The sequence below is a fragment of the Topomyia yanbarensis genome, chromosome 3 (genome assembly GCF_030247195.1).
Source record: "Topomyia yanbarensis strain Yona2022 chromosome 3, ASM3024719v1, whole genome shotgun sequence".
Lineage (NCBI taxonomy): Eukaryota > Metazoa > Arthropoda > Insecta > Diptera > Culicidae > Topomyia > Topomyia yanbarensis.
In genome coordinates this window covers 373,468,229-373,493,088 of record NC_080672.1, presented here as the reverse complement: position 1 = coordinate 373,493,088, position 24,860 = coordinate 373,468,229, and the positions used below count along the sequence as shown (strand labels likewise).

The window sequence follows — 24,860 nt, the reverse complement described above, 5'->3', positions numbered from 1 at the left end:
GGAGAATTCATTGCATTCGCGCGAAGTGAACGTTCCAGACTTTTCAGGAATAGTCCAGTGAGTTCTGCGTACGCGTCAACGGTAACGAACGCGCGTAGCGCGGGTAGCACACTAACACTACTCAAGCTATCGGTAACTCACCGGATGAACACTGAGATAAAGAATGAGAGAAAATGAACATTATCTGTGAATGATGTGAGAGATAGAAGGAGTGGTGAGAATGTATCCCAGTAAAAGAAAGGGCGGCTAGGCGGCTTTAAATACATGCTGGCGAGCTATACTGATACTTTGTTCTTGTAGGCTACCCGCCGTAACTTGCCGATTACTGTAAAAATAGTGTGGGATGCAGCTGTCTGTAAGGTAGCGTGATGAGCTCATTTTCACCCTATTCCAATTATCATCCAACTTAGCAAAGAGCGGATTAATGTCAAAGTGAAATAAAGAGGGGGCGGGCATAGCGTAGTTGGTAAATCGATTGCCTTGTACGCAGCTCACCTTTGTTCGATTCCCAAACCCGCATATATGGCTTGATTTTTCTAAAGAAATTTTTCTACCCGAAAAGAGGCGAATGAATGGATAGACCGAATATGTCCAATGCATAAAATTTACAGCAGAAGAAACGAGAGGCAGATAGCAAAGTATGCTATCGATGAATAAATAAAGTTCTGCGTGTATATTTTCCTCGGTGTACTTTTTCGTTTTAATTTTTAAATCTGGCGATGAAATTTATTGGAACACCGCAAAAATAATGATAAAAATTAAAGTTAGCATATGCTTTCGGGGTGAATGCGGGACGCGCTCAAGAACTCTTTTGAAGATGTGCCTATACAAGACATTTGCCAAAATTTTTGAAAAGCTAAGAAACCCTTCTCAAAGATTCATCAGCTGATCTATACTAGAAGATGGTATATGTACCGTGAGAACCAGAATAAATAGGCACAACTTTTCGGAGATTAGAAAGTATGCCTCAAAACCCTTTATGAGTTTTTTGTACGATGTGGATGTCCAGTATGGACACTTTGGAATAAAATATTAGACAATGTGGAACACTTATGGAGTAAGCCCTAGAAATTCTGGACGTCTGGTCACTTTAATAAAAAATCTGTAAAGTTAAACTTAATTTTTGTTCCAAAATCCGATCTCGTGTTAATATCTCTTTTGATTCAAAAGCAGGCAGGCTGGTTTTGGGCTAGGGATCTTACTTCTAGCGATTTTCGTTAGATAAAATAAAAGAAGGGTATGTTTGAAGGAGTCTTGCTGAAAAATATATGGTAAATTTAAAACGAACACGAGGTATGCTGTCTAACTCGTTTAAGGACTTTTTACATTAGGTATTCATCTTCCATTAAAATTTTGGGTAAATTAGTTCAATGTGTAGAGTAAAATGGGGTCAAAGGGGTATTGACTTATTTGACGTCTAGGATACCAACACAGTTGCAATGTGTATAGACAGCATACATATAAAACTTTAACATCATTTGGCAAAAATTACACCCGATTTAATCTCGCACTAACACAACTGCACATGGATTAGTCAATGAAGGTACAATAGGTAGGGAATTAGCTTTGCTATGTTTTTGCAGAGGTCGCCCACGTTACGTGAATTAGATACACGGTATAGAACATCGTTGACGACTGTCATTTCGGCTGTTACCATTGATCAGCTGTGTTAGTTACGGCGTCGTTTATATTTTCATGTGTTGTTCTGCGAAAACGCATTATCTTTTGTCCTCAGTACAGTACATTTAATCAATGTAAAAAATGCTAAATGAGTTTTTTCTTACGTAAAAATTAGTGCTGAACACGAGTTTTGTGTTGGTTTTTCGATATTTTCGTGTATAAGTCACTACTATAATGTAAATTAGAATTATTTTGGCAGGAAAATTGTGCTCAATTTTGAGCGAAAAACGCCAAAACGAGGACATAAAGCACACAATTGCATCTGTTCAAGATGGCGCCAGTATTCGATCAGCCTCTAAATAATTCAAGATTCCGTTCAAAACATTACGTGCTCCTTTGAATGGAAAAACCTCGTCATCAATGAAAGCGCGTCAGATATTTCGCGTGAGTTAACAATATAATAATTTAAGATGTTGTTAAGGTAGATAATCAAAAAATATGACCGAAAAAGAGAAGAAAAAAGAATCCAAAAAAAGCTCCGAAGCACAAACGTGATCGTTGCACGGCTAAGCAACCACTTGAGCCGGAATGAACAACTTCAATTCCACACTCTGGCGACGAGTACATCAAAGAAGTCATTCGCAAGTACAAAGCTAGACACCTGCTGAAAAAACACGTTTTTTCATCATTTCCTTCATGAATTTTTCACATATTTGCCACTTCCTAATTTTCTTACATCAATGACGTCAATGAATTGCATGGATTTTTGTGTTACTATTTTTAAATAATCTGTAGTATCAAATAAAACAGCTGAAGCTGAACAGCTGATTTTATAGGCGTGCACACTGTTTTATTTAACCTCGTATAACCTTCACCTTATTGGAATCAGCTTGAAAAATATTTAACCAGGTTCAAAACCATTATTGCCAAAATGTTTGCCCTTTCAAACCTTTCAAACGAGTGCTTGTTTGTCAAAATCAGTGCAAAACTACCATCGCAAGAGCTCACCAAAGGAAACTGACCTACTTGACCCCATTCTTCTCTTTAGTTGCAATAGAAATGGTACAATCGTTGCGAAAATGGCGTTTTAGATATTAAATATGGCTTCAATTTCTTGGTGCTTGGTGTTATTCTAAAATCTAAAATATCTCCTATGTAACGAAACTATGTCAGGTTTGCACGCTTACAGCTCCGCTATTACTAGATGGATTTTAATAATTTATACACTAGCCGATTCGGAAACACCTGACTTAAATATTGGTCATAGCTTTATATGTTTGCAATAAAAGTAGTCATTTGGAAATCGGTAAAATTTGAAAGTTAAAATAGGGAAATTGCCATTCGTGAGGCAGATTTTTCAGGCAGAGCCGTCAATAGGAAGCACCTAAGCTGCTCGATCAAAAACGAAAAGTTATAAATAGATGTCCTACTTACCCGTTTGAATCAGTTGTTGCTCTCTTGTCAAACGAACAACATCATGACTATAATGTCCGGATGGTACTATAAGCGTTAGACGCTATGTATTTTCGGTAACGTTAGCATTGATATACACGTACCTAAGTGACTAAATTAAATAGGGTAGTTTATAAATTTATGGTACCGCGTGGCCGTTCAATCATTCGTTGTTCGCTTGCCAAACGAGCAACACGAAAACAACAATTAACAGTAACAATTTCGCACTGTGTGGGAATATATCTCGTTTTTGCGTACTCTCTCCGTAGAGTGTATCTGTTTTATCAACATTGCTCACCGCTGTTCTGTACCGCTCCCATTTAGTTGTAAATTGTTGTAATTTTCGCGTTTGTGGACTGTTTTGTTCGTTAGCTAAGTCAAATAAATTTTGTTTTATTTTGTGAATAAGTAACATAGAATTAGATCTAGGGACAGATTACTTGTGATGCATTTTTAAAAATCAGCGAAATTTAATGCATTTTGTCCACTAAATTAAAAATTCAGATTGTATTTTGCGTTGCGTGTAAGACGTCAAAGTACTGCACAAAACTAGCTCTACCAATCAAACGTCTAACTATGAAGATCATCGTAAGAAGATTGTTGAACAGCCTTTTCGATGAGGGAGTATAAAGTTGATGCAAAAATGGAAATGAAATGTACTTTTTTTAATTTTATGCAAATTTATTTATTATACATCCTTAGAGTGGTCTGCTCCTAGTAGCAGGATCACGAGGACGGTGATATCGACGTAATCTAACATTCTTTAAGCGAATCAGAAGTTAAAGATTCTCGTCAATAATAGGAGCATTAGATCTATCCATCTATCTATCTATCTTCTATCTACATATATAAAAGTCAATGTTTGTATGTATATGATTTATAGACTCCCAAACGGCTTAACCGTAAAAATTTGTACATAGTAGACATTGTCTGCCCGCCAGATGGCGCTTCGGAACAAATTATGTTTTCCTCATATTTCATTGAAGAGCGCAACAACGCACGATGGGTATTTCCTAGTATAGAATAGAATATAGAATCACTTGAATGTTGCAAAGTTTTCTCAATGCTAGCTTTATTTTGTAAATCAAGATTATGGCTAAAACTTTTCTTCATATATGATTTGTTCCTTTCCTAATTTGTGATATTTAAATACCAAGCAAATGAGACTGGGAACTGCTTCTTGAGAAAGCGAAAAACTGGACGGTGATCAGAATCAAAGTCAGCTTGTGTAATCAAATCGCTACAAATGTGACTGATTTGTCAAAACCAACTCAATAGTTGATTGATTTCTTGCATAAGAATAGCACGTAGGTCCAACAAAACTAAAAAATGACCAGCAGAGCTTTCATTAAAAAGTAGCTTTAGGTTGGAATTGCTTTGACCATAATTCCGGGATCGGTGCTTAGTGTTATAATTACCGATTAAAAAGAATTTCGACCGATTTCTTGTATGTTTTTGTGTGTCTCCTTTCAAGAAATTTGTTTGCTCACCAGTGCATAAAAAAGGTAAATAAGTTGCAACAATAAAAATGATACCAAGATTGGTTTTAACTTTGATGCCCAAATTCTTGATCACCTTGTTGGCAAAAAACGGTAAGACGCGATGTTTGATTCTGCGGTTAACCGCATTGCGATTCCTTCGCCGAATCTAATAAATCTAATTCGTTTTCGCACGTTTCTGATGAACGAGTATTCCATTATTTATTAAAAATTCATGATTATTTAAAATCATTATTAAACTTTAAATTCATTACAATTTTGTTAGCAAATTCCTGTTCAGTTTGAAAAGTTTTATACATTGAGGTAGATTTTAGCATTGCAGTCATCAATTGAAACATTGATTACTGCAAGAAATTCGATTTTTATTCCGTGGTGCTATCAAGATCGGTTGGGGCAAAGGTCCCGTTGAGTGAAAATGCAATTGGCGGCGTGGTAGTCATCGTTCTTTTGGCCACGTTACCTGCCACTGAACCATAAGATGACGCACCATTGTAGGATGGTGTGGAGGCGATAGAAGATGCTTGTATAGGTAGAGAAGTTGTATTTCTATTTTGAGGCAGATTGCCACGTTTAGACATGTTTTGCTGAATGGTACTTGTAGAAGTAGGCAATTAGTGTATTTGAAACTTTCTTTGGTTTCTTTCACCGGAAAAGCGTGCTTTGTGTGCGAATTATCACCACAAATCATACATTTGAAATATGAATCGCATCGACGACACTGGGTTTGATTTTGAATTCTACCTCCAAGTCGCCTATAATATTCCCTCTTTACCCGCACTTGGAAAATAAAACGTGCATTTTCTAACACTTTCAAATTATGCAATATTAATTCCCTAAAGGGAAAAATTGGATTCAACCAATTTGCGCATTAAGGGCATAAAACCTAACATAAATTAAGTTTGATTTTTTGTGTTTCGGCAGATTTGCCACGTTGGACAATGGTCCAACTAAAAAGCGGTTCAGTTAAAAAGTGTCCAACCAGCGAATCACGACTGTAGTACCAACGGGGTGTCTAGTTAGAAGATGTATCTAAACTAGTACCCAAGTTAACACTAGTTAGACACAAAAAAATCCAAACAGTTCACACGACATATGTGAACGTCTAAGCAACTGACTTATCCTGGGTGATGTCCCAGGAAGCAAAACCAGAAGCTTTGGTTTGCTGACGAGAAAGTGAAATCGAACTCTTGTCTTATGGCTAGGGAATAATATTTGCACACGGCTTTTTGGAGGACCCAGACAAGTTGGAAAAATCAAATTTTTCTTTAGGCTGAATGATTCTTGAAGAACGTTTTAGTCTTAGAAGACTGATGAGTGGAAAATGTAGTTAGTCGTGAGAAATACTGATCGAGGAAAAAATAGAGGTAGTTTTGCGAAAGACTGTTGCTGTTGAAAAATTGGAGCTATTAAGTGGTGTGACCGGATCAAACGAAGGTTCAAGTCGGACTGATTGCGAAATGATTCATTTCATTAGGTGTTTATAACCACTTTAAACAGAGACTTCCGAATGCTTTGCCAAAACAGTAAAGAAGCTTCATGCCCATCACGCGAACAATAACCGCGTGTATCTGACGAGCCCTATAGCGGCATCAGGGATGTCAGACGTCAGAATGTATAGCGTAACATTCATCGCGGGGGAAAACGATGAAGCTACCAACGAAAGGCAAAAATGATGGCAAGGTAGCACAACATAATGATTTTGTTTTGCATTTTTTTTGAAAAAAAAAACTTGTTAGCTAGAGCATGCCTCGGTCGCTTTTTCGTATTGTGCCTTTTGTTTGGAAGTGAGAGAGCCAATTACATTCCATAAACGACTAAAGTGCAGAGCAATGCACACTGTACGGCAAGGATCGTAGGGGAAAGAAACCTTGAAGAATCAATCAACATAATGCAATGGTTCTTTACGGTGAAGGAAGCTTGCTGCAATCAACTATGTACCGCGAAAGTTATGCGCCAATGTATAGCTCACGATTTGAAGTAATAACAAACGTGGTCTAGAGGATGGTCGAATTTGGTTCATTGATGTTTCAAGGATATGTGTCCAAGAAATGGAAACAATTTGAAGTGCAAATTGCTTATTCACTAACCAAATATGATTACCATTCAATCAATCACATGGTTATACCACATAAATTAGATCTAAACGAACCACCGTTGAATCTGGGTTAACAGGATGTTTGGTTTTCGTTTCAAGGTTTTCACCTACATATTGCGCCCAGATATCAACTAGTCAATTACTTTTTTGGTTGAAATTATGATGAATAAGTTTTCCGTGTGAGGAGATTGAAAAAGGAGATGAGATGAGATCTCGGCAAAAAAATGTTTTGCCGAGATCAGGTAACTGACGTCCCTATCTTTACACACAGAATTTGACAATAGACTACATCGATTTTCCACCGATCGATGGGGCCCAGGGGGGTCAGTTTGACAACGTCAAAATCAGCCCCCTGGCAACCCTATACCATCATATGGAGTTTGACAGCGACCGACATATATGGGGCGTTATAGCTATAAAGCCCCAAACAAAGAATTATGTTCGGCACTATGCTCGATATTCAAGCATTCCACACGACGTTTTGCATCTTGTGGGATGATTTAATATCATATCATTCACCAAATCGTCATTTTATAACTAAATACAGCTTCTAATTATTCGGTTCAAAATCAATGTTTTGCCTTTCATGGCAGTGATGCTGGCTGTACAGAGACGTCGTCCTTGACAGGGGGCTGGTCAAAATCGGTTGAAATGTCATTAACAAACAGCTGTTGCAGTAAACAATGGAAACAACCAGCCCCATGAATATCGTTTGTTTCCTGAAGCTGCCTTCAAACGCCAGTAACGCTAGCTACCCCGGTCAAAAAAATGCGGACGAATATGGTCAGGCGATTTAAACAGTTTGACTCAACTCGCCTGGGCTAATTGTCCCTAAGAACAAATGCAATTTGCGAATGCGATTTAGAGGCGATTTCAACACTTAGAAAAGTTTTGCTGGCGGCTGAAATGGACTTGGTTATTTTTTGCATTTTTCAAACATGGCGGTTCATGTTTGGCTTAAGCTTAAAATTGTGTTTTTAAACAATTGGCGTGTTCTCGCTTGTATTTTGTTTGTCTAATGCACTTCATTTAGCCAACGAATGTGGAAAATTGTGGAATCGTGTGTAAGTATAGATCTCTGACCTAATGTCATAATGATCGTCAGATTGTGGTAAGTTTTGTTGTGCAATACCAATTTCACTATTGATTCTTCCTACAGTTTGGTGGTGATTACTTAGTGTACTGATAAGTTTATGTGAGTAGATAATGAATCCGAAAATAAGTATTATTTGTAATTTTCATATTAGGCAATTAAGGGCAATTAAATGGCGCGTTCCCTGGGTAATTTAAGGGCGGGTAGGGCGGCAAAAAATAACGGCGCAAATCGCCAAAATGTTGCATTTCAAATAGCCCCCCAATTGCCAGCAATTTGCTGGAAAATTGTAGCGGAATTAGCGCATCCGAGTTGGCAAATAGCCCTCCGTTAGCCAGCAACTTGCCAAGGGCCCATATTATTGGCTCGAATCAAAACTCGTCGAAATGTCAATTGACGATAGGTTCATCCGGAGTGTTCATTTGTGTTTACATTTTACTAGCGTTGCCAATTTTATTTTGTGTCCAGCACCCAATGTGGCTACGCCACATCGCTTTTGCGCGTGCTATCCGACTTCGCTACCGCTCAGTCGGACTTAAACTAGGGATAGCCCCTATGTTTGAGTAAGCCGGGCAAACGAGTGGGTCACAGGTTCGCTTGCTTCTGACGGCATGTCGGTGGCCACCTCTCCCGGCGGATCCTCAGCGGCTTTGCGCCGCTTCGGTTCCTAGGCCTCGGTTATGCGGCTAAGCCGCATCGAAATGGTACCCCTTGAACATTCTAACTTGAATCGGTTGTGTCACAACAGCCGGAATACGATTTAGAACCAGCCAGCATTCCGGCTGAGTTAAACTGGGATGTTTAGTAAAATTTAATCTGAAAATAATTCTTTTTGGCAACGCTCCAGCACTCCGTAGATTTCACCACCTGGGCGCCAGGTTGACGATATGAAATGAACTTTGTTTACTTTCGACAAGTTTTGATTCGAGCCAACAACATCCAGCCCTTTTTGACTGGGACGTTTCAAATGCTTAAGGTCTGTTCACATAAACAGTATAATATAATTTCAAAGTGGCATTTAAAATAATTATTGACAACATATCAGAAATCATGCTTTTTCTTGGATTGCTTTTCCCCTATAAAATCCGAACGCTTTTACCACCTGAGTACCAGTTAAATACATCAAAATAAAGTTTGTTTGCATTCGACAAGTTTCAAGTCGAGTTAACAACGTTGGCTCGGAGCAATGTGAACGTTGCTTAAAGCGTGTTCGCTGTCATTTTTGGTAACTAGCCCAAAGAGAATAGTGAAAGAGACGCAGAGTGAAAATCAGTCAAAACGGCAACACTCCCTTTACGATGATTTCAACACTAGAATTTGGCAACCGTTTCCAAAGGCAGCACTTTAAATGACTCCTATTATATTTTGAAAACAAACCTTTTGTCGATCGTTGGATTTGATTATCAAACGATGTGCATTTCGAAACAAAGAGTTGAAATAATTTTAAAACTTGTTTTTACTCATACATAGACTCTAGAATGCACCTTACAATCACGATTGCACTAAATTGTGACGAAAATTCAATTTTTTTTTGATAGATTTACAATACTTATCTCCTCCAACTCAGGCATGAGTAATGTTTATTTACATTGCACGATTGGTTTGCTCAATAAGGTATTTTTGGCTTCACACTATTCGTCTCTTTTCCTATTCTCTTTGAACTAGCCGAGCCAGGAAGCCAACTTATGTAGACTTCACTCATTTTTCAAAGGAATTCACCCTTCTGAAAACAACGCACACTTTCTTTGATTTGATGCAAACAAAAGTGCTCCTCGTTCGTGTTTAGAACAAATTTCGTTACAATCAATGCTATATTGACTACGATAATGTGACTTCATGTCACCCTCTTGGCTGAGATCTAAGAATTTCAGATTTCGGTAAAAGAAGCAAAAATGCTAAGATTTGGCAGAAAAAATCTGCCCGATTAACCGGTAAACGATTCTCGCGTAACTTTATTATTTTACACCAGCTAGTGATGTAGTATTTGTGTAGCTGTAGAAAAGTATAGAGTTCTATGCAAATGATTTCACTAACACTACTTGGGAGTTTGTTTTCCTCCAACTGTCATATATAAAACTGTCAGTCAATTTAAACATTTGAATTAGTTCTCGTAAAGTATTTATAATGGTGTTGAAATGCTCTATGTCGCTGCAAAACTTATTCGGGAGACGTACAATTCCGGTTGGTCATATTCCATCATGAAAATAATCCGACCGAAAAGTTATTTTCGATTTGTTTTCCTCCATCTGTGACAGGTGGAGGAAAACAAACTGTTGAACACACTAATACAGTTACAGATTTCAAGTACTCCATGCTAACTTTGACAAGCAAAACCTAGATCAAAATAATTTCAATTGTCCGGAGCTACTAAGTCTTTTGCACACCTGTTAACTCCAAAAAACTATCCGTTTATTAAATTTCCGAAATTGTCCGTCGTAAAAATTAACAATTCGTGAGAAAATTACTTTTAGCCTTTAAATAAAAGGTAAACAAATTAGCCTGAATGTGTTGACATTTAGGGTGTATCATGCGTACACTGAAAAAAAATTATAACAGATGTGCATTAAATTTAATAAGTAATATTATTGAATGCAATGTTGTTTCAATGAAAATATCGTTTCCTTTATCAATAATCATTTTATTGGACTTAAAACAAACAAAACTATTGAAAATTGTTAACCGAACTATCGCTTCAGGGTGGATTGGTTCACTCAAATCAAAGCGTGTGCCGCTTCGCATTTTTGCACATTTTTTGAAGGTTATGCAAACTGCGGTATTTTCAAGTAGCGTAGGGCCGTTCAATAGCCGCGTGTGCCACGTAATCGATTAGTGTTTTGTGGCCGCACTCGCACACAGTATTGTTTGAAAGAATAACAACAATTTGCTTCCGATGTATTGTTGAGGAATGCATTATTTCGAAGGGTTTATTTGAATAGTAGTATTAGTTCGTTTTGCCATATACCTACTTCCAGGTGCTATCTCACAGGCATGACAGACATAGTGTTATGTTGAGTGGCAGGCGCATTTATTGAAACATAATCAATTGCTGCTGGCAAAGGTAGCATAGTAGACCACACCCGACCGTGCAATGTTTTGTTGTTACCGCTATTATTCGTTTGTCCACTATTACGATAAAATAGTTTCCAAACGCATATACTATTTTTGATTCAATTCAATCAATTTTTTGTTCGAAGGTCTCGTAAATCTGAGTGGACACCCGACATCGATATCAAATATTGTAGAGCTACTGATTGTACATGTAGCTTAAAAGTCACTAAAACTATGAGAATACAACTTGCAGTATTTATCATATCATATTTTCAGTATTGCCTAATTTCTCAAATTGACAAAGGATTGCGTTGTGATACACACACCCAAACTCGAGAGCTATAATTTTTCGGAAAACGTGTCGTATATTTCTTATATTTTGAAACAAATTATCAACATACTATTACTAAACAACACATATTGAATCACATTGGCTTTGCCGATTTGGTATTTCGCTACATAGCATTTTAATTGTTAGTTTTCTTTTTACTGCTTTTACCACTGGTGAGTGCATCTAATTGTGTATCACAAAGTGGCCTTCATATCACAAAATGATAACGAAAAACCTACCTCGAACTACAGCATTTTATCGTGCTGCTACCACGTTGAACTTGTGCTTGTCGCATTTGAAGGTGAAGTGCAGAGCAGGTGCCGAAAAATGTTATGGGTAGTAGAAGCCAATCACAAAACTAAAAAAAAAAGAATAAAAAAATCAACGATCATGAAAAATCCGCTGTACCTCGATTCGTATCAACAACAAGGACAGAGAGTTCGAAAATCTATTCTATCCTTGCACCATCGAAGGTTATTCGCCCTCTAAATTTGGCTCCGGGTATTTGTGGTGTTTCACTCAATCGAACAACCGTGGCAGAATATTGTTTTTATTTTTTTTGTATGGATTTCCTGATTAATTCGACGACTCTGTTTTCGCGTCTGTTCGAGATTACTTCTTATCCTCGATGGCAGGTTTTCCGGTGTGCCAGATGGGGACGTACTTCTCGACCTTCGGCGCTGGCAGGCCAATCCGGGGGGCAGTAACGGTTAGCACTCCGTCCGAGGAGAGGGAAGACACGATCAGGTTCGCATCGTAGCCAACTGTAGAAAAAAAGTGATTTTATTATAGGAAAAGCATAGACGATAATTTGATCTTGGGGCAAAATATGTACAATTAATGATGACAGAAAGTGTCTAATTAACAAACTATCCCAAAAACAGTCCTTTTCCAAACACCAAGCACTTCGGTGACAGCGTTGAATCTAGGATTCGCGTTTATATGGAAAATGACAGATACATGTAACCCAAACCCCCAGTGAACCATATGCAACATCCATGTTGCTATTCGGAGAAATAGAATCCGTTACATCTGATACTTGGGTATCTTCCTTTGACCTCTGACTTGACTATGCAAGTCAAACACAAAAAGAATTGATATTAAATGGGATTTCCAATTGATTGACACCGGTGTAGTGGAGTGCACTGAAACTGCACCATTTTTGCACTTTCTAGCACAAGTGCAGAAAACAGGGTATGTTCCATTGACACTTCTGCTAGAAAGTGCAAAACCAGTGCACTCCACTACACCGGTACACATCAATCGAAAACCCCAAAAGAATCCACGCTATGTACTCTCGAAGGGTAAGTATTGTAACTGGCACTCCACGGAAAAGCTTGTGCGGATAATGCAGAGAAGAATGTATCATAACCGATCCAAAACACAGTCTTCAATAGCATCACACGAAACACAAATACTACAAACAGAAAAAAAATGTTGGTAAAAGTAAGAGTGTCCCACTGTTAGCAAAATCAACCCACGTCTACTGTTAACTTTATCAAGAATAATAATCAAAATAAAAGTTTTCCTTTTAGCTATTGAAAAATAGTAATCAAAATAAAAGTTTTATTTTCAAATTGAGGGTATGTGTTGGTTGTTTTTTGCTAAGAGCGAAAAACTCTTATTTCTATTTTTTTCTGTGTGTAAGAGAAAATATTCGTAAACCTGCTACTTTCATAAAATAGAAAACGACATTTTCGTACACATGGTGAATCATTCGTAGTTTTACTGAAATGCATTTATTTTAATTATAAGTTTTTCGTAAAAACCACGAAACGACTTTCATCGGCTTACGAATTGGTTATACGAAAGTCTTTCAAATATTTACGAGCACCTTTCGTAATATGAGCGATTTTTTAAGTATTCCAAAAATATCTATGCACAAACAATTTATACCACCGAATGAGTTTATTCGTAAATGTGCTACGGATAGGTTTTATAAAATCCACTTTCGTAAAACATACGAAATGTGTGTATTTATTCAGATGAAGTTTTTATTTAAATTAGTTGTTCGTGATAGAAAATCATTCGTAATAATTTGTTTACGTTTAATTCATCAAATAATTCCTAAAATTAACGAAATCGGTTTGTTTTCATCTCACGAAAGTTATTTTTTAGGGGGAAGTGGCCTAATTCGGACCCCCAGGTGTTTCTCAGCTATGGTAGTATTATGAAAAGCGCATATATAATTTTCATGGCTGTCATGTAGCTCTGTTTTATCTTACAAAATTTTGCGGTTCCCAATTTTAATGTACGTACGCTAGGGGCGAATGTTGTTTTGGAGCCCTTTTTTTGAAAAAGATGTAAGCCAAAAAAAAAGATTTTTGTTGGCAACAACAATATATTAAGCCAAATGCATTATCGTTATTTTGGATCTGCCGGATAATATCTTTTATGTAACATCTTGTTTTAGCCGAAACTGTCAACTGTTTTCGTTTAATCGGTGTGTGAATAATAGAATATGGGTTGGTCCAATTTGGACCTTTGGTCGTATATACGATCTGATACGCGATCGCGAAAAACCCTTTGAGAGGAAAGTGTGCGCAGTCGGTCGAGCTTTTAGAAAAACATAAGTTTTCGCGAATTGGTTGACAGATTTCGACGTTATAGCTCATAATCATTTTTAGGTAATTTGGCCCAGCTCTTACTTTTATAGCACATTTACTACAAAGTGGGTGGTCCGATAAAAACAGGGTTGGGGTAAATCGGACCTTTCATGTACTTTTGCGCATAACCGTTTATACACAATACGTTAAATGATCGGAAAAAGTCGTCTTAGGTAAAAATGTACGCAATTGATCAGGCTTTCACAAAAAAAAATTATTTGTGAATCGGTTGACACGTTCCAGCTCTATAGCTCATAAACCCATACTAGGTCCGCATTGGCCCAGTTCCCCCTACTATTAATGAACAACCCATTTTATGTGTAGAATTCTACCTCGAAAAATTGTTTTTTTTTTCATTCGCGGATGAAAATATCGATCCGGCAAAATCGATTTTTTTGCAAAATGTGTATATAATCCGAAGTTTTTCGTTTATTTTATCTAACAATTCTTGCTATTACCAAAATAGATTCGCGCTATGCATTCTTTTTGCCAATGAATCCCCACAGTATTTTTTCACGAAAAATTAGTTACTAGGAGAGTGCATCTAACTTTCGTGAACATTTTCCGTAAATGTCACGAACAAAAAATATCACAATAATTCTATTGTGCAATAGTGGTGAAGCATTTTGAAATAAATTCAATTCTGCCAGATCGGCTTCTTTATTTAAAAAAAAAATCGATGTTGTCAAAGATAGATCCTAAAAGATCGGATAAAAAGGTAATAGAGTCTTGAGCCCATTTTTGATATGTTACTATTATCACCCCACCCATTTGAAGCCGTTGCACAGAGGAGTAATTGGGGTCGAATCCTGGCCAAAATTACTTGCTGCTGCAATTGTTGTTATTATGCCTTAATATGAACTAAAAATAGGCAATTACTAGTTTTTGGGACAATTTGGCATCTACCCACCTACCAGTGCAGAGGCCAATTTTCTATATCCTTTCGAATACTAGTAATTTCTAGGTGATCTTTGTGAATACATTTGTTTTTCCAGTTGCATAGACATTTGATCAGTGGGAAAGGGAGAAGAAAAGGGACGCCTGTGCATATTTTCATAGAGATACATTTTGGCAAACATAATATTTGGCCTTACAGCATTTCGGTGTACCTCAAATTAGTAAAAAATTCAATATTTTCAAATCGCTTGGGATTGGTAGATCGGACAAAATCGGAAGAGTTCGAATATTTTTTGTATAACTGAAATCTTGTTTTGTAATACTGCTTCAGCAACTTTGCCGGATCTAGCCGTATAATGTAACTTTTTTATCGTTAAAATTTGGAATAAAATGTTTCAAAAAGGTATTTTTTAAAATTGGTGCAATACACAGCAAGTCTACTTTTTTAGTTAGTTTTAAGCTGAAGTTAAACAAACGGCTGTGTTGAACTACGTTTGTAATAATATTGTCTTATTTAATACATTCATCATCACTAGAAAGCAATTTTGCTGAATATATTACGAAAACGATTAAAACATCTCTTAAAATATCACCATTGGGCATACATGCAAAAATTCTTTAACAATTTTTGATATACTCCTAATTTTGTCACGTTATACAGTAGGTTCTTAGGTATGTAAAAAAATATAACGAAACAAAAAAATCGAAAAAAATTATTTTGGTTTTCGGCCAAGATTTTGTTCTAGTTACTCCTCTGTGCGTTGGTTAGAGCAGTGTCGGTCTTCTTTGTTCAACACATTGAGTAAAATGGTAGCGAAACAATAGGGGCACTCGATTCGAGTTTTTGTTGCGCTCAAACACGAGAATTTCACTGTTTTCAGTGCATTTATGTTATTATCTTGGTTCTTTACAACGAAGCAAAGCTGTTCATGTAATTGTTCATGTTTTACACATTCCATTGATTACAGGACAAGAAATTAATGAATTAGTGAGGCACCCTTCTTAGTATGGTGAAAATAGGCACTTTACCCTATATAAAAATACGAAATTTTTTGTTCGATGGACGAAAATGAAATCCTGCGGTTAACGAAATCGTCCAATACACGAAATATTCGCCTTTTGCAAAATAATTGTGCTATACACAAACATTCAGTAAAAGAACGAAACATTTCGTTTCATTCACGAACAATACTTTCGTCATCAATGACAACTTTCGTTCAGCGTACACTAAATATGTCAAACTTTTGAAAATTTTCGCAACCAACGCATATTTCTAGTTTGAAAATAAAACTTTTATTTTGAATATTCTTTATGGAATTCTTTATTAGCTTAAAATGAAAACTTTTATTTTGATTATTATTCTTGATTAAGTTAAAAGTTTTTCTTTCAGCCTAATAGTAGGCGTTGGTTATTTTTTGCTAAGAGCGGAACACTCTTACTTTTACCAATCTCTTTTTTCTGTGTGTACGTGAAATGAACGAAACCAACTATTTACAATGCAGGAAAATGCTTCGTTGCAGAAAACGATGAATGAATTCGTGAATTGCATGGTCATTTTCGTTTTATTTACGCATTTATACTTTCAGTGAACGGTTTGCAAATTTGTGGCAAGTGTGCAGGCGATAACAACAATTCCAAACGTTACATCCAGCGCCAGAAAAAAGCAAGCGAGCGCCAATAACGTAGGGTTTATGATGGTGGCCTGTAGGCAAGGAAGACTCGTGAACACCACGACAGCGTTAACGATAATGCCATTGATGTGAACGGCAAGTGAAAAGTAGGATTCAGTAGGTGACCAGCAGAGCCGTAGTGTGCAGTTGGCCAGGTTGGTCTCCACCAAGGGCGCCAGCCTCAGAGGGGCACTGAAATCATGGCCGACTTTTTAATTTTTGTAAGGATAAATCATGAAATTAGTGAAGATCATGTGTCATTTTCAAGTGAACTGAACACTGAAAAAGAAAAGAATGCAAACACCAAAGGGTTGCAAAACTAATGCAATTTTTACTCGAGGAGAAACTAAGACAGGTTCTAACTCCAACTGCTGTTTTAACTGAGTTCCCCATGTGAGAGTGATACTCTTCCAAAAGAGCATAATGATCTATCGTAGTGACTGGCGTGGTGTAGTGAGTTTTTCTGCAAGAGCGATTCTTTAAAGGGAACACTTTAGATTCCTAGGGCCCTTGATCATATGGACTCTCTCATACTAGGCATAATTATTTTTCAACATTCTCAATGCAAGTGTAATTCTCACGATTCTCGGTACAACAGCCGAACAGGCAGACGATTCTTGTCGAAGAAGACGTAATGAAACACCAAAGCTCACCTGATATGAGGTTGAAGGTACACACAATTTTGTCCCATCCAGTGCGATTTCCATTCAAAAATCTTTGCTCAATGAATCAAAGGGACCTTGAAACAGTCAATCCCGTTCTTCAGTAGATCCACGCACACTTTCGAATCGGTGACCCCCCGTCGATCTCAACTTTGTAAGCGGACATTTACACGCGATAGTCCTTCATACAAGCCTTGTCGCCACTAATGTCATTTGCTTAATCCAAAGTAAATATCATAATTCTGAACTTATCTGAACGACCTTTCGGGATATCTGTCATTGTTGAATATGTCCGCGTTAGTTCTTTCAAAATCTTTGCAATACTTAGATGATTATCTTTGATCCGAAAGAAGCTCAAATATGTTCCAATCGAGTTCAATCAATGTTTTTAAACGGGAAGTCGGAATCTGGGTCTTTTCAGTAGAGTTTATTTATGCCCGGAACTAAAGCCGGGCGCAAAGTGAAAACTTATAGAATCCAGTTTTTTACGTGCTATAATGGCGGTCTAAATTATTTAGTTCGTAATACGTTTATTTGCCTTTTTTGACAATAGCTCGACAGCAATGCCTAGTAAAGGATGTCGGGCGTTTATTGAATAATCATCCAACGCATTGGATTTACATTGTAGGATGACTTTATCTTATTGGGCGGTTGACGTAAACAACTATTGTCGATAAAAAGGAATGTTGACATATTACGAAATGGGCGATAGTGGCCGCCATAATGGCACGTAAAAAGCTGGATACGAAGATATAAGGGGCATTCCGCGGGAAGTGATAAAAAAATATGCAAACTTGAAATCGACCTTCACGAATTTGAACCAAATAATGTTCATCTTGGGCCAATGTGTAAAAACCCAAATTTTTGTGTCAATTGAACCACTCCTCGGGCCTTGGGAGTTTCCCCCGTTTTGACAAATTGCCAAAACCGTCGATTTTCTTTTGATTATATCTCCGGTTCTATTTACTCTAGAATCAAACCGCAAGATGGCTTTTGATGAAAATTGTTCAAGGAGTGCAGAAAAAAATATGAACTTTTACGGTAGTGCTGCCAATTATGCGATTTTTTCAGTTAAATATTTAAAGTCAATTTTTGTCTCAATACATATATTTTAATTTTGAAAATCCTAATGCCATCGTGTTCCTCAGACATTTTTACATAAATAATTTTTTTAATCTTTTCGAAGAACCATGTTCATTTGAACTGTTTGCGAACGAATGTCCCATCTCTCATGTAACAGTAGTTCAATAAAAACTGCATTTGTTTACTAAGTATACATTTTTTGAATGATATGGTATCTTAATCATCCCGCAAGATGCAAAACGTCATGTGGAATACTTGAATATTTTGCATATCGCTGAAAATAATTGTTTGTTTGGGGCTTTATAGCTATAGCGCCCCATATATGTAGGTCGTTGTCAAACTCTAGGTGTAGTGTTGCCAGGAGGCTGGTTTCGGCAGTGGTGGCATTGACCTAAGAGAAGAGAAGACAATCGCGTAGCCAATTTGATCCACTCCTAACCTCAATATTGAACCAGCTTCTGATTGGTCGTTTTGCCAGTCAAGAGCGTTCATAATATTTTCAAACGGGATGAAGAATAGTGCTGCTGAATTTATTTTGGCTACTTTTCATACACATGAACATTTCATGCAAATTGAATAAATACCCTGAATGAACTACGTGTATTCTTAAGAGAGACGCGAATAAACATAAAATTCAATTTTTAAATACAGATAGTATTATGAATTCTTGACAGAGGCTCGATATTCCAGGTACAACTATTTTCAGCAATTGTGAAAAACATGCAAATGGAATCTGGCAACGATGGATTCTTGTTGTCTTTGGAATAACGACAGGGCCTGGTAGATAAAATTAAGAAGAGCAAGAAGCCTGTTGTCGTCTCTTCTCTTAGGCATTGACTCGTACACAGTTGGATCGTGTGGGCTGTTGCGTTGATACATTAATTCGAAGGGGAGCATCTGACAACATGCCTTTGTATGTAAACTTTGGTTGGCAAGATGATTGAACTATATTGGAGCAGTTTCAGTTTTGTTTCAAAACGTTGGGAAGCTAATCTGTAAGAATTCTTGATGGTCAACCCAAAAGTTTTTATTGTTATCGCAGGTTTGCAAGCATTAATATTTTATACTAATCTGATTCCTTAGGGTGTATTCAGCAGCGTAGTGCTTGGTATAGAAGTTTAGAAGTTGAATTGGAACGAAAATAATCACATCCCCAGCAGAGAGTTTTGATTTATCATTACGAACAATGTTGTTTCGTACTTTAAAACTTCTGTACGCTGTCGTGTTGCTTCATTCGAAACACGTTTTGAACTGCGTTTTGAATACATAAAGAGTATTCATCATATACACTCAGGCTCGATAGATTGGGTAAGATATTTTCGAGCCAGATAACGACCTAAGGACACGTTCTAGTGTGGTTCAGTTTTAGATTAATAATTTTGACTTGAAACATAAAGCTGAAAATTTTAAAATTAGAGCTTACTCTCACCAGCTTGAGCAGGTGTCTTTTTAGTTTAAAATCCATGCCACGTCGTCAGTTTATTCAGTCTGATAATCTGTGCTGACAAATTGTTTTTCACAAAGTTTCTGAGCTGAGACAGAAAGCATGGCGTTGTACTTGGTTTTAGAATTTTTTTATATAGAAAATTGTAACATATTGGAACAGGAGAGAGGGCTATAGTGTGTATTACTGAAGATTATATAGCCTTAAGGTGAAGATATGTGGAAGCCAGGAACGCACGCTTGTTGCTAGGCACCGACGCATTGAGAAAAAATGGAATTCGAAGTGAAAATTCAAACGCACAAATGAGAGTTTTCGGCATTTTCCCTCGGTCATCTGCACATTGGCAGAAAATTTGAAGTTTAGTTATTGCGCACTTCCCACCAACCTGGACGTCGCACTTTCGAAGTGCGAGTGATCAAACTGCTGCTGAAAACTGCGAGCTGTCAAATCACATGTATTTCAAGTGATAGAGATGGTACTTTCATAGACAGACCAGTCGAACTAACCAGTCTATGAGAAGAATTCAATAGAAGAATAGTAAGCGCACAGTATGGTTAGAATCCAGTTTTTACTGCCACAAGCAATAGTAAACGATTACAGTTTCGCGGGTGTTTTTTCAGTGGTGTGTGATAAAAGTGCATTTGAAAAAGTGATCTGAAAATGAAAAGAAGAAGAATAAGAGTGTTTCGCAAAGGAACCCCAAGTGAAGAGGGTGATATTTTCGCACAAAATAAGAGCAACAGATGGAATTCCGTAAAAAACTCGGGTTGATTGTATAGGAAAATGTTTTAGCTTCCTCAAGTAGCATTTTCGTGGTACACCGGCAAGGTTAGTGTATTGAAAAACGTATTTTTATATTTGCTCATGTCAGATACAGGGGAGAGAGGTGTGTGCAGCGTACGAGCTATGTTGTGGCTCGCATGCATAATGTCCATAAGCCAGTCTCCAGTCGATAATTAAGACAGATTGAGATTCATTCGCGAATTGTGTTGCACGCTCTTGAAAGGGACTATTTTTGATGTTGCCGTGATCGTGTCATATACACAGCAATTTTTCCCCAATCTATTGAACCTGAGTGTATATGCTGAATACTCTTTGTGTATCAAAAACAGTTCCAAACGTATTCCAAATGAGGCAACAAAGAGAACGGTAGCGTATACCAGTTATGCATTTCGAAATAGAACTCTTCGAAATAATAAATCAAAAAGCTTCGCTCCTGTTCCACTTTGAAACTCCCATATAAAATACTATGCTGCTGAACATGCCCTAAGAAATTCGATCAATACAAAATAATAATGCAAACTTGTAATAAAAACCAATCAGTGCTTTCTATTGGTCAAATGGCATTACTTTTAGATTAGTTACCAAGGTCGGATTATCTCGCAACTTTAGGAAAATAAATCAAAAGTAAAACTGCTCTTACATAACTCAGTCTCCTTGGGCAGCAAAATCTCCAACTAGCCCTTGCCTTTCTGTGGACGTAAATCCAGTTGAGTCCGCCCGTGCTTTAGAAATAACTACAGAAGATTGTCAGATGCCGTAGTGATAAAATATGTATCACATTATCTGAAATATGAAAGGTGTGTGCCAAAAAACTCATTACCCATCGTGTCTACAAATCGCCGAAAATATCGTTAATTCGCCGCACACACACAAGCATAAAAATAAATTATTTTTTTCAAACGCAAACTCTAGCACCATATACACGCAATGAACTCCTTCTAAAACCACCCCACGAAGATTTCTGTGACACCGTGCTGGTACCCGAAAAAATCGTACACGGTTTAGCAGTGTGCGATGCCACCGCTGCCGAAAATCCATAGCGTCTACCGCTTATTGTAGCCTCCACACGCCATAACCATGATGTTATTCGTTTGGCATAAGTGCAAAATCTGATACAAATAGGCACGCGGCACATCTATTCATAAATGTTCATGTTTGATTAAGTCACTTAGGTGCTTCCTATTGACGACTCTGCTTGAAATAGCTGCCTCGTTGATGGAAATTTTTACTTTTCAATTTTATCGATTTTCAACAGATTTCAAGTTAGGCGCTTCTGAATCGTTTGATATATGAATGATTAAAATCCGTCTAGTAATAGCGGAGTTAAAGCATGCAAACCTTACATAGTTTCGTTACGCAGAATTATCCCCACAGAATTATCCCCATTATAGGTATACGCGACTCTCAGTCAATCATATTTGTACACAATACGTTACACAACCAGAAATTCCATCACAATCTTGTATTCGCGGCTCGGGTAAACATTCAGAACACTAGAAGCGCAAACGAACTATTGAGAAGCAGTGCATGTACGAACCTTGGTCTTGCGCGCATCACATTTCACGGACCATCAAAATTTAACGTACTTCTGATGAACGTAAATGAATGTATATTTTAAGCGTATCAACCATTCAAACCTGTAGGTTTTTCTGGCTTCTGCTAGTTTTTCCCTACTTCATAAGTTTAAAGTTACTTTGATTTCATTTTTGTTTTAAACCACGTTATCATTAAGTTAATAATTAAATTTTTGATTTAAATTAGGCTTAATTTTGTGAATCCCTTCAAAGGAACTAAGTTCCACTGGGGTTTCATATTATTTTTCTTGTTCGTTGTTTTCATCTCCACGTTTCTTTTTGTTTACTTGTTGTGTGGGCTCTTTGGTATGGGGGATAGTGGAGGGTATATAAAAAAATGGATTTTAGAATGACATCTAGATTTGACATTTTAAATGGCAAAAACTGCAACTGTATTCAAAAAATCAAATAGTTTTATAAATGTCTAAGAACACCTAAAAATTGCGGCGGACAAAGTTTTAACGATTTTCATTTAGTTCCTGTGGTTACAGTCAGCATCAGTTCTTGAGGTTCATCCAGTATCAAAGCGTTTCAAGCATTTGTGATTTTCCTGAAATTGGAATCACTTTTTATAAAATGACTCTGCAAATGAAATCGGATTAGTCCACGTAAACATGGTGGGTGGGGGGTAAGGGCGCAGGAATCGTTCACGCTTGTCTACAGAGTGGAAGGAGGAAGTCAAAAACTATGGTTTTTTGTCCACGTTGTATGACCGATCCGTAATGATATTAGAATTATTCGAACAGTTTGGACAGATCAAAAAAGTTTTGAGAAAATCCAACGAAGAAAAATGTTTGAAAGTTTTATTCGAATTTGAATTTCAACTGTAACTGTATTGAACAAAGATTGCCAGAAACGTTTGCATAAACTGAAATTGTTTTTCGTGGATATTGACTTTTTTGTTAATGAAATCTTCACATTTTTCGAACGAAAACCAGCATCAGCCCAAAGCGTTTTTCTTCTTTTTCATTTTATCAGCTGCAAAACTTGAATCCGTCATCATAATGGGACAAAAAACTATTTGTTTATAGGCACTAAAGAAAAAATCCTCGAATTACTTCTTTTTTAGTTTTCAATAAACTAAAAATGAAAAAAAAACTCAAGACTTCTACCCAAATCGTTTAACTTTTTTATACCCTAACAAGTCTGATCGTCTGATTGGGTATAAAAATATTTTTGATATCAAAGATATTGTATTTAGAGTTTTCGTTTTCCTAGTTATATCATACACAAGATATTGAGTTTTTGATTGAATTTTCATACATATTTTCTTCGGAAAAGTGTTTGCCAAAATCGGAGTTTTAGTTAACCCCCCTCACCACTAGAACTCTGGGCCCGGGGAAATCACCTTCCACCCCTTCTGGTTGGCCCTGCTGATTAGTCAACTTTCGAACCCGGCAGCACTGTTCGGAACATTCCTACTGGTGCGGTGGATATGGATGTATTTAATGCCTCTGAATAAATGCGGCTTTCCGCTTTTATTGATTCCAACAGGTTAGTTAGAACATTATTTATTTTGGTAACATGTATTTTAAGAGCACTTAAAAAAGAATCGTTCCGTATTTGTGGAAGTTATATATCCAACGAATGATTTTTCTCCTTCTCGCAGCACAACAAAAACTATTAAAAGCTTTTACCTTTTTTATATTTTTAAAAAAATATTTACTCTAACAATGTTGGAAACAATGTGCTTTCGGGACGTCCCTCAAGGCATTCTAAGAGAATTTTGTCTTACTATTGTTTCGTTCTGTCATTCTTCTCAATCTCATTCCGGTACGAAAATAACGACATATCCGGAAGCACGTTTACAGATCAAAATAATTCTTACTCTACAAAGAATTCTGTGATCTGATTCTGTAAATTAATCCACCTAATGATTGAAACCATGCAGTGTATACCAAAACGTATCAAGATTCATTCACGCGACAAGCACATTCGTATAAAAATTGTGCTTTCCGATCAGCAACCCATTTCCTGAATCAGTTTCATGATTGCGCCATAATTTCTTCCCGCTCCCCATTTCACTGCAAATCAAGTTAAGTGTTGCGTGACTGCCATAAGTTATGTTCTTTTCTTCTCTATACTCACTCGGAATCAGATATCGTCGGGAAAACTGTCTCGCAACGTAACCCAACTCGTCCCGCTTCTCCTCGTGCTTGCCCTCGATGGTGATGTACTTGTCCGTTTTCCTTACGGTCACCTCGTGCGGAGCGAACTGATGCACGTCTACCTCGATGGTGAACTTTTCGCGATCCGAGTCCACCCGGGATCCAACGTCCCGCAGGCTGAAGTACTTCCACGGGCGGCACAGGCTGGACCAGCGAAGTGGCGGCAAAGGTGGATGACGCCAGTAGAACGGATCATCACCCAGCACCTCCTGGGTGATGGATTTCTCTAGCACCCGGGTGTAGAGGGGCAAATCCCAGTCATCCCACCAGCTGCGGTACTGCACCGGAACGAGTGACATCGAACTTGAGCTGCGAACTAGCGGGGCCATCCGGAATGCGGGTTGGTTGAATGCGGCGACGGGGTGAGGCGAGGAAGAGACTGACTCTTATAAAACTATTCGGTCAAAAGAATGATAGTGTATTTTATCGATTTAACAGAGTTTCACTAATCGTAAAATAAAAATTTGCAAAAAATGACTGGCGGTCTAGAACATTCAATTGCGTCGTAGGTCGGAAAAATCTTGAAATTTCCCTCTATGTGGCCAGATTTTTCTAAAAAATCGCTTTCGCGCACTTTTCTCACCTTCACTCTTACCTCGGACAAAGATGCAAAAAGAATGAAACTGAAAGTTTCACCCGAGCGAAGAAATACTTCCGAATCAGCTGACGACCGAAACGCTTTTGAACTTGCCACGCTTCAATGCACGAGGTGGGTCCTAGAAGGCGCGGTTATTTTCGAAACTTTGATTCGTTCGTTTGCGTTTGCTGCCTTTCCTGAACTTGAACTGCTCTGGACGGGAGCCTAGAAACGACTATGGCTCGGTCCGAACGGCGG

General features: G+C 37.6%; 1 protein-coding gene across 3 annotated transcripts; it reads right to left on the bottom strand.

Annotated features, from left to right (window-relative positions):
• Positions 1-11,149: 11,149 nt before the first annotated feature.
• Positions 11,150-24,860, bottom strand: LOC131692526 (protein lethal(2)essential for life-like). 3 transcript variants are annotated; one of them, XM_058979634.1, is made up of 4 exons: positions 24,609-24,860; positions 23,946-24,419; positions 11,755-11,902; positions 11,150-11,496 (listed from the first exon to the last, which is right to left on the bottom strand). In XM_058979634.1, exons 2-4 carry the CDS (start codon positions 24,352-24,354, stop codon positions 11,469-11,471), a joined length of 585 nt encoding a protein of 194 aa, XP_058835617.1. In that variant the 5' UTR covers positions 24,355-24,419; positions 24,609-24,860; the 3' UTR covers positions 11,150-11,468. The 3 variants fall into 3 exon arrangements, with proteins under 3 accessions (XP_058835617.1, XP_058835616.1, XP_058835619.1); XM_058979633.1 differs by having other exon boundaries at positions 24,621-24,859; XM_058979636.1 differs by having other exon boundaries at positions 23,946-24,341; positions 24,621-24,859.

What these genes read in the sequence shown, in the direction of transcription:
- LOC131692526 (XM_058979634.1), bottom strand. Translation starts at nt 24,354, where the DNA reads ATGGCCCCGCTAGTTCGCAGCTCAAGTTCGATGTCACTCGTTCCGGTG. An exon ending in CCGACGATATCTGATTCCGA is followed by an intron (nt 11,903 to 23,945) that starts GTGAGTATAGAG and finishes TTTTTTCTACAG; the next exon opens with TTGGCTACGATGCGAACCTG. An exon ending in CCTGCCATCGAGGATAAGAA is followed by an intron (nt 11,497 to 11,754) that starts GTAATCTCGAAC and finishes TTTTTTTTTTAG; the next exon opens with TTTTGTGATTGGCTTCTACT.